Source organism: Chrysochloris asiatica, unplaced genomic scaffold (genome assembly GCF_000296735.1).
Source record: "Chrysochloris asiatica unplaced genomic scaffold, ChrAsi1.0 scaffold00091, whole genome shotgun sequence".
Classification (NCBI taxonomy): Eukaryota; Metazoa; Chordata; class Mammalia; order Afrosoricida; family Chrysochloridae; genus Chrysochloris; species Chrysochloris asiatica.
The window spans coordinates 10,309,699-10,320,426 of record NW_006408609.1 but is presented as its reverse complement, the minus strand read 5'-3'; the positions used below and the strand labels follow the sequence as shown (position 1 = coordinate 10,320,426).

Below are 10,728 nucleotides of genomic sequence, written 5' to 3'. Positions count from 1 at the left end.
CTATGAGTTGGGGCTGATTCGACGGCATTGAACAACAATGTACATCTAATTTAGGAACGCTAGACAGACACAGTCAGTATGAGCTACATGCTGTATGAGTAACTATTTTTTTAATTAATTTTGAATATTGATAATGATTATAATCAACTACCAAGAAAACAGAAAATTTCATAATAAAAATTATTATTTGATTTGATACCAAAAATGCACACACTAAGATAATTTATATGATTCACACACATATATATTCTAAAACTACTAGCAGCTGCAATGGGCTCAAGCATTAACAATGATTGTGAGGATGGTGAAGGACTGAGCAGTGTTTCATTCTGTTGTGCACAGGATCGTTATGAGTTGGAACCAACTTGACAGCACCTAACAACATATTCTTCAAATTCTGATATTTGATAATGTGCACTAATACAAACATTTTTAAAATTTTTACCAAGTTGGTTACAACTCATAGCAACTATGTATAGGATTTCCAAGGCTGTTGGTAAATCGTTACTGGAGCAGAAAGTCTAACTTTTCTATTGCAATACAAACATTCATATGCTACACAGATAAAAAGCCCAAAAGGAAGATTTTACAATTATTAAGCTGAACTATATGAAACTGCTGATTTCGTAGTGCACAAATGGTCATTATCATCAATTTCTAAAATGTAAGTGAAAAGAAAAAACATTTTAATAGAAGATGAAGGTTTTGGATACTGACATAGTAGATTCACTAGCAATTTTCCATTGCACCAAGACTACAACTGAGCTAATAATATACCATAATACAAAACTAGTGATGATAATTGCAATGATAATGTAGCTAAATTTTCAGCATCTACTATCAGGAGTCCTGGTGTTGCAAAGTGAGATAAAACACTGGACCCTAAGGTCGGTTTGACCACAGGGCTTTCGGTTCAAACTCACCAGTCGCTCCTTGGAAACCCTATAAGGGGTCACTATGATTCGGGAATTGACTATAAGGCACTTAGCAACAACAACAACTATATCAGGGAGCATTGGTGGGGCTGTTGGATAGTCACTATACTGCTAACCATAGGACAACAGTTAAAAGCCAACCATCTATGCTGGAGAAAGATGAAGATTTCTGCTACCATAAAAAGATACAGAGCCTTGGAAACCCTATAAAGGGTTATTATGAGGCAAAACCGACTCCATAGCACACAACAATAGGTATCTATCAGACACTACTTCATTGTTGTTAAGTGCTGTCAAGTCAATTCCTACTCATAGAGACCCTGTATAGAGTTTCCAAGTGAGCAAGTGATGAACTTGAACTGCCAGCCATGCAGTTCAAACCAACTTTGCAGTCCAGTGCATTAACCTGCAGCGTTGCTCATGAGGACTCCCAGACACTACTTTATGCATGTATCAGTAAACACATAAAATTCACAATGACTCAATAATATATATGTATATATTCTACTAGAGTTGTGGTTACAATTCAGGCTGCTAACCTCAAGGTCAGCAGTTCAAAACTACCAGCTGTTACATGAGAGAAAGATGAAGCTTTCTGCTCCTGTAAAGATATACAGCCTCGGAAACCCTATAAAGGGTTGCTATGAGTCAAAACTGACTCCACGGCACACTACCACCACTACCACGATTATTATAAAAAGTTCAGATGTGGTGCTGTAGGATAAGGTTGGAGGTTCAAACCCACCAGTTACTTTTGGAAACCCTCCACAGTGTCACACTGCATCAGAACTTGAGCACAATGAACAACAATAACAAAATTATTATTCTTATTACATTTCCAATTAAAACCTAGAGAAGCAGATATAAAGAGGCTGAATAACCTGCCCAATATCACAGCTACTAAGTGGTGAACCTAGGCTTTGATCTGAAGCAGTTTGGTTATAGTGGCTAGCTTTAAGCTATTTCCTCCCACAAGTACATTCCAGGCTTGAGGAACTTTTCATGAGGAAGAGAGGAAAGATTATGTCAGGATAGTAACAAGAGCAGACAGAAAGGAGATTTAAGCAATTGGAGGAAATTTTCAGTGTAAATATTTTACATAGAAAAATAGCAAAATAAACAATAAATAAATCTAAGAAAAAAGACTAAGTGAAAAATGGAAAACAATGTTTATGACTTAGCTCTATCGTGAGTAGTATGCACAGAAATTATTTTTCTAATTTAATTCTGATTTAATGAATTTAAAATATTTTTAAACATGACAACATTTTTGTGTTAAAGTGCATGAAGATGGTGGTGGTGGTGGTTATGTGCTATGGAGTCGATTTCCAACTCATAGTGACCCTGCACAGGGTTTCCAAGGCTGCAAATCTTTATGGGAGCAGAAAGCCTCATCTTCCTCCCATAGAACAGTTTCGAACTGCTGATCTTTAGGTTCGCATCCCGATACGTAACCACTACGTTACCAGAGCATGAAGATAGAGGGATGGAAAATGTGTATGTAGGCAACTGTTTTATACGGAACAGTGTATGTAGGTGGGGGAAGGGGGAAAAAAAAAAAGGGGCTTTATCATTACAGTATAAAACAGGAAATTCCATAGGTAACATGAAAACTTAATAATTATAAACACTGTTGCTGTTGTTGTTAAGTTCCATTGAGTTGGTTCCGAATCATAGTGACCCTTTATAGGGTCTCCGAGGAGCAGCTGGTGGGTTTGAACCATCAACACTGCAGTTACCAGTCCAGAGTTTATCCTAAAGATCCACATGAGTATTCCATTGCAAAATACAAGCATACTATTTAAATACATAGAATTAAATGTCCAATGGATCAGATAAAATAATTAAAAGCTATTACCCCACTGGAAGTCAATGACTTATTTGTATCATTGTAAACTATGTGCATGATTTAAGCTAGTAAAAATGAGACTTCCAATTCAATATGATGGTATATAACTTGACAAAAAATTATAATGGCACATACATGGTACAGATAGTGAAAATGTAGTGCTCCTTGGAGGCCAAGATGGCTAAGCTTCATCTCTCATACTTTGGACATATTGTCCGGACGAAACAGTCGCTGGGGAAGGATGTCATGCTGGGTAAGGTGGAGGGTCAGAGAAAAAGTGGAAGACCCTTAATGAGATGGATTGGCCAGGTGGCATCCTTGATGGAGTCAAGTGTGGCTGCTGTCGTGTGGTTGCGTCAGGATCGGACACTGTTTCGTTCTGCTGTGCATGGGATCGCTATGAGTCGGTTCCGACTCGATGGCACCTGACAACAACAACAATGACATTGGCTGAAAGCTCGTCAGTTCAAACCCAACCAGAGGGGTCTTAGAAGACAGACCTGGTGATCTGCTTCTGAAAGGTCACAGCCTTGACAACTTTAAGGAGCAGCACCACTCTGTGCACAAGGGGTCACCAAGAACCAGAATGAACTTGATAGTCATTAACTACAATGATAAAAGAGAAAGGAAAGTGTAGTTTATTGTATGTGACTTGTACCTCAATAAAACCGTTTCTTTAAAAAAGAAACATAAAAAAAGGAGAGCAATACACCTTGGAGAAGATTTTTAATTCGTCTAACTAATATCACATGACATATCACATGTTTTGGGTTTTTTTTTTCTCCAGTCTTCAAATACTAGTATGTAGCGTAGCAGTTACGAATCAGGCTGCGAACCTTAAGGTCAGGAGTTTGCAAAATACTTGTATGTACTGCACCAAAAACATTACACGATTTGATAGTAGAGGGAAAAAAGATTTAGTCAATTTGAGGGTCTAGTCTAACAAGTATCAAAATGCAAGGATATAAAAAATTATGAGGACATATGGTAATAAATTATTTTAGGAACATAAAATGTAGAAAGAAATTTAGTATCAGAAAATAAAAGAAAAAATATAATATGGACCAATAGTATGAACAATGAGAAGAAAATAAACTATCACCAAAATCAGTTGTTGTTGTTAAGTGCCATCAAGTCAGTTCTAATCAGAGATTCCTTAGAATCAGAAGACCACTATTAAGGAAACTCAGGTAATTTTTTTTTTCTTTCTTGAATTATATGTAATAAAAGAAAAAAAACAAAAAAAGTATTGCATTGATGACCAAAAGACTACTCCCTATACCCCAGTCCAGGAATACCAGAATGCTGTGGCTAAAATAAGAAAAGAAAACTACTATACATGTAAACCAGGTTTAAGTGAAGAAATAAAATCTTTTTTTAAAGTTTAATTTAAAAAAAGAAAAAAAATGAAAATGTTTATTGTACCTTAAAGAACCCTGCTTCAGGACCACACCTGTCATATACACTCCTGGATTTACCTATCGCCATGATAATACCTTGCATGTTCGGTGTCATCATGATCTGCCACAAGGGATTTAAAGTAAGAGTTTTTGAATTGTTAACATAAAAACAAAATGAAAATAATTTCTTCACATGCAAAATAAAAGCTCCTTTGTGTCTCACAATTTATAAAACAAACAGTGCATTTAAAAAATATAGCAAATGTGATCCAATATGCATGTAAACATCTTTCAAAATTATCCATACAGGGCCACAGCTATCTCATATGGAGCCTTTGTACAAAATGCAAAAAGGCATCCTTTCCGATTACAGAAATGGAAAAAATAGCACTCCTCCTGGACAAACAAATCAGAAATTTGTGCTGGTCAGAGTGACCTCAATTTTAACCCCACTTCTGCCCTTTGGCTAGGTACCCCTGAACATTTGTAAGCAGTAGCCCTGTATCCAAATGGTTTCCATTTAAAAGTCCCAAGGCACATGCACTGTTTTAACGTGCACTGTCAGTCAATGTATATAAAACAAAAAACAAAACAACTTCCAATAGCATATGCACTTAAATAAAAATTGTTAACTGATTACTCAGAATTCTAATTCATTAAATGCCAGAAGGATCACTCTAATACAAACATTTAACACTTAGGTGTTTGAGCAATAAATTTATAAAAATATACTAGTTTCTCCAATTTTCAAGAGCAAATGTCATAATAAGAAGCTCCTTGTAACAATATATTATGTTTAATTACTAAATGCTAAAACTTTTCAATTTCTTTGTTTTCATTATAACTTATTCTTCGTTGTTTACATTTTAAAGTATCTGCAAAATGAAACAGTTCAATGCACTATGAGGTTATCTTATAAAGGCATTCCAAGAGATTACACTCATTATCTCATTCACTGAAGCTTATTAGCCATTTATTTATTTTGGATTAGAAACTGTGAGTTACAGCACATCTCACATTAAGCACAAAGAAAATTTCTTTTGATCAGCTGCTATCTCAAAAATCTGCTTCATATTCCTTTTATAATCCATGCTTTCTTATATTAGCACAGTGATATTCATATCATCACAAAACTTCTGATTTTAGAAATTAACTCTTTTTAATAGTTAAATATAACCTTGGAGTAAGCTTAAAAAAATTTACTTGGAAAACTCCAATATATGTTCAATTCTAATATATCTATCTAGTAAAACTCAACAAATGAGAGACTTTACCAAGCTTCTTCTCAAATGTCCCCGTAACATAGTTTGTGTTGTTACTACTCAAAATGGACTTTACTGATCCTTACTCTAATACGGAAAAGAATTAACTCTTAAGAATCTCAGAAGGAAAAGCAGAAAAGAGAGGAAATAATTTGATGGACTAGGGTAACAACATTTGGATTCCTAAGAATCCTATACTTAGAAGTGAAAATACCTCCATAGTGTTGAAAAACTACCTAAACAGATGGCCATCATAGTAAGGAAGTAAAAAGACTTAACATGAAGGTGCCACAGCCAACACCTGTAGCCATTCAACAATGTGGATGAATCATCCAATTTACAGACACACAGAAAAGGAGCAGAAACAAAAATATCCATTATCTATTTTGCAATGATGCTATAATATTTTCTGATGGATAACATTGGGCAAACTATTTTAAATAAAACAGGAAAGGAAAATAAATTTATTAAATGCTCAAAAGTTTGCCATTTAATTAAATTCTATTGTAATTGATCAACCTGAGAATAAATTAATCTAATTCTACATTTAAAAATTCCAGAAAAATACAATTATTCTCTTGGAAAATTCTACAAACTTTATATTTAAATTCAAAGTTGTTAGCAATTGGTAACATACTTTCAGACCATACATGGCAAAGCTGTATGTTATGCAAAATAGATCTAATTGTGAGGGTGCAAGCATGCCCAAAGTACTTTTATCAAATAGCAAAAAAATAAATAGAAATGGTGCAGAGGGCTAGAATAAAGGTACCTCTTCATCATAACCCCCCTCTTTTGACTCAATCATAAATTTCCCTACAGGAGGAATCGCCACCTCTAAAACTCGCTGGTTAGAAGGTGGTTGGCTTGTGGCATGTTCAGGTTTCTGCAGAAGAAAATCAGTATCAACATTAGAACAGAACAATAAAAATACCAAGTGGGAGCACACAGATTTTCCAGTTTTCTAAAATATCTGTATTTGGGTAAGTATAAAATGAAGCCACCAGAAACAATATCAGAGGCAAATGCATAAATCAACCAATACTTACTACATGATCTATAGCTTTACCTTTATCTCCCAAACACTGAATTAAAAGTTTTGTGGGGTTTTTTCCTTAACCCCACAAAGCATTTGGACTCCAAATTCTCAAAAATAATAAAAACTGAAGTTATATTTCCTAATGCTACCTATATAGATGGGTTATGTCAAAAAATTTTCCAATAACTCCAAAAAGATCTTATTTCACCAAATAGATTTGTAACTAGCATGTCCCACTGTTAAGCTACACACAGTTTTAAAGTACTTAAGGTATTTGAAAAGCAGCTTGCTTAATAATTTCAATCCACACTAAAAATCACAGTGTTCCTGAACACATTATTTTCCTAGTACAATTCTGACATAAAATTGACATTTTTACTAAGACAAATTTATGGGGACTTTACTTCAATTTGAAATACAGGTAAATTTCAGTGTGTGAGTATTTAATCTAGAGGTGCAATGACAACAACTCAACAACAAAACAGAACCAGTGGCCAACAGTGACATTTTCCGCTATTAAAATAAAAGTCATTTTAACCATAGATGTTTATAAAAGGTTTTCTCACTCTATTTGAATTCTCAAGTTTCCAAAAGGAAATAACCAACCTGTATTGTAGTTGTGATCATGAGGTAATATTCAGTTACCTCAAAACTTGTTAATAGTTTATATGATATATGGCAGGTAGGTGGATAAATAATGGATTCCAAGGTCAGTTTGAACCCTAAGGTTGGTAGTTCAAACCCACCAACTGCTGCTTGGAAACATTATACAGAGTTGCTATGAGTTGGAACTGACTTAAAAACAATGACATCATCAATATTAAACCATTTTATTATGCCATTTTAAGTTGCTACATTTGAATAATTCTAACTCAATATGACAACCAACATCCTACAGTCATATGTTTAGTCCTGGTATTTAACTAGATGTATGTTCTTTACAGTATATGAGAGAATACTGGGCCAGGTTTCCATTCATAAGAGTGAAAGGTAAACAGATAAATAAAAAATTTGCCTGGACTTTCTAGTGAAGAATTGGGAATTAGAAAATCAATCCAAAACAACAGTATCTTAAAAACAGAAAACATAAATTTTAGATGTTGTGGTGATAGATGTAGGATAAGCACTGGACTGCTAACCACAAGGTCGTCAGTTCAAACTCATCAGTCTCTCCTTTAAAACCCTATATAGAGTCACTAAGAGTCAGAACTAACCTTAAGCCATTTAACAACAACAACAAGGCAAGTACCAAGTTAAAAAGACCATTAGTTTGAATACTAATTGCTAAAAAGCAACATATTTATTCTCTTTGAAAAACTAAATGACACTTAGGAAAACTATTTTAAGTCATTCCAGTAACAACAGAGGAGTTTTCGTTTTAGTAGCACAATGCTGATCAATTACTTGAGTAGAGAGTGTAAAAGAAAACCAAATGGGGCACATATAATTATTCTGAAGCTTAACTCATTCACTGGGTTTAAGTAACCCTAAACCACTACTACATTTATTTATTTATTTATTTTTTACAAATCATTTAAGAGTGACATTTTTGCGGTTCTTTCAGTTATAATACTTATGCATGTGCATTGAATTTTTTGTTGTTGTTGTTATTATCAGGACTTACGTAAACACTTCAAAAAAGGATAAACCTGGAAGGTGTTAAAGTAAATTCTTCACTCCCATGTAAACTATCACATACATAAATCACAATAAAACATTAAAAAATAAATATATTCTTCAGTTTGTATGTTACAAAAATAATTAAAATATTTTAATTACTTAAAGTTCATTAACTATCCAAGTTAAAAACCATAAAAGGGATGTTAGAAAGCTGCAAAACTATAATTCTTTGGTCACAGACCATTAAAATGTTCCTGGTTTTTAATTTAGTAACTCAACTATGGGCAGTCTATTCTAATGAAATAATCAGATATGTGAAAAGTGTTATTTCAAGAAGACAGTAATAATGTAAAATTAGAAGCAAATAAGCAATAGGGGATTGGGTAAGTAAATAAGAATTTAATCATTCTATGGGATAATAATCAGCCAATAAATTATTTTTATAAATAATGTTTATAGTATGGAAAAATGGCTTAAGGTTGGATGAATTAAAAAAAAAAAAAGGTAAGACATAAAATTGTATATGTAGTAGCAATTCAATTATATAAAATAAATCCAAAACCTCTTGTTTTAAAAAAGTGTGAAAGAGCACAATCAACATTATTAACAAAGATTAACTTGGGTAGTATAAATATGTGTATTTTCCAAATTTTCTTAAGTATTTCATTTAAATGTAAAGACATTCTTCTAAAGTTCAAATTGTCTAAACATTCTGAGGATACCTCTCTATGGTTTTTGTGATTCGAAATTCTTCCTACTTAAGCTGCAACTTAGTAACATATTATGATATTTTTAAGATGACCAGTGTTTAAGTACTAGAAAGGACCAATTTTGTTGTTGTTGTTGTTAATGTGTGTCATTGAGTATGTATTTAGTGCCTATTACAATAATCCCACATTACTTCTAATTTGTGGAAAAGTAAAATAAGGTAGAGAGAGACAAAGCAACTTACTCTCTTAAAGTTGTATTTGTTGTTGTTAAGTGCCATTAAGTTGATTCTGACTTATAGCGATTCTGCATACGGTTTCCGAGGCTTTAAATCTTTGAGTGAGCAGAAAGTTATCATTTTCCCCTGTGGAAGAGCTGGTGGATTTGAACTGCGTACCTACGGTTAGTAGTCCAACACTTATCCCACTGTGCTACTAAGGCTGCTTTGCATACCTAATAAGTAACTAAACTACTCAAAAACCAAGGACTATCTGATTCAAAGTCTGAAACATCTGTAGCCTATGTAATTCAGTTTCTAAACTATAGGATTAAATGAGAAAACCGAATCAATTGGTGATTACCATGATACTAACTTTTCAAACTGATGTCTTATCCTACTTAGTTGCCTCAAATGAGATCCTGTTTAGACTTTTTAAAACAAGTTAGTATGAGTTTATTTTGGCTAAGAGATTTTGAAGTCCATATTTTTCATAATACCCATTTTCTATAAACATTTTGAAAATGTCTTTATAATATTTTCTATGTATATATGCTAAATCTATCCAATCTAAACTTGATTAACAAGCATAAGATATATTCTCATATCTAAAAAAACCATTATAACATTACTAAATCCTGTACTAAATACTCTTAGTTCCTCAGGTCTACTAAGTATACATAGAGTAAATGTTTTAAAAAATGTAAGACTGTTTATTTTTTTACCCCAAACATTTCTTCCATCTCCTGTAAACTGGGTTATATTTTGAACACCTAAAATAGTGATCTGACATAGCTGTTATTAGGAGTCCTAGTGGCTCTGGACTGCTAACCAGATGGTCAGCAGTTCAAACCCAGCAGCCACTCTGCAGAAGAAAGATGAGGATTTATTTCTGTGGTGATGTGGGTTAGTGTGCTGTACTGCAAGGTCTGCTTGAACTGCAAGGTTGGCAGTTTAAGCTCACCAGCCACTCCTCGGAAACCCTATGCAGGGTTGCTATGGGCCGGAACCAACTCGATGGCATTTAACAACAGCATGTAACTGATAGGTAGCCCTAGAGCCACAGTAGTCAAGTGCTCTGATGCTAACCGAAAGGTTGGCAGTTCAAACACACCAGCTATTTCCAGTAGAGAAAGATATGGCAGTACTTTTCTGTAAAGAGTCACTGACTTGGAAACCCTATGGGGCAGTTCTATAGGGTCCCTATGCATTGAAATCAACTTGATTCAAAAGAAAAAAAAAAAAAAAGGGTTGTTTTCTTTTGTGGTTTTTTTTTTAAGCAGTTGACCATGAAACAAAGAAACACAGGTTTCTTCAGACAACCATTAACCTATTTTTAAACAGACTGCAGATTTATATAGACAACAGGACCAACTATGGGCATTACTCAAAAAGACAAGTAAAAGAGGAAAGTATTTACATATCGTATCCTCCGTGTCATCTTCCTTTCTGATGTGAAAGTGAGGCAGTAGGTTGCTAATTTGCAAGATGATAGGCATGTTAAGTAAGTAATCAAATTTTACGTGCTGATTTCTGGGTAAAGTATGGTAAAGTAAAGTAGTCAAAACTAAAAAAAAATATGATTCTATAAAATGTATACTTTTGTTTTTCTAATTCCACATAACTGGATGATTCTTACTAGCTATACTATTGTTGCTGTTAAGTGCCGTCGAGTCAATTCCAACCCATAGTGACCCT

The 10,728-nt window shown here is 33.9% G+C and overlaps 1 protein-coding gene across 3 annotated transcripts in view; it reads right to left on the bottom strand.

The window, feature by feature from the left end:
- Positions 1–10,728, bottom strand: part of USP25 (ubiquitin specific peptidase 25) — a 211,135-nt gene that overhangs the window by 30,914 nt on the left and 169,493 nt on the right. The window contains exons 19-20 of one of the 3 annotated variants that reach the window (XM_006866444.1): positions 6,219–6,332; positions 4,210–4,305 (exon numbers count right to left, since the gene is read on the bottom strand). The exons of 1 other annotated variant lie outside the window; for it this stretch is intronic. In XM_006866444.1, the coding sequence (XP_006866506.1) occupies positions 4,210–4,305; positions 6,219–6,332 (210 nt within the window). The remainder of the gene's footprint in view (positions 1–4,209; positions 4,306–6,218; positions 6,333–10,728) is intronic. One more of the 3 variants, XM_006866445.1, reaches the window with a different exon arrangement.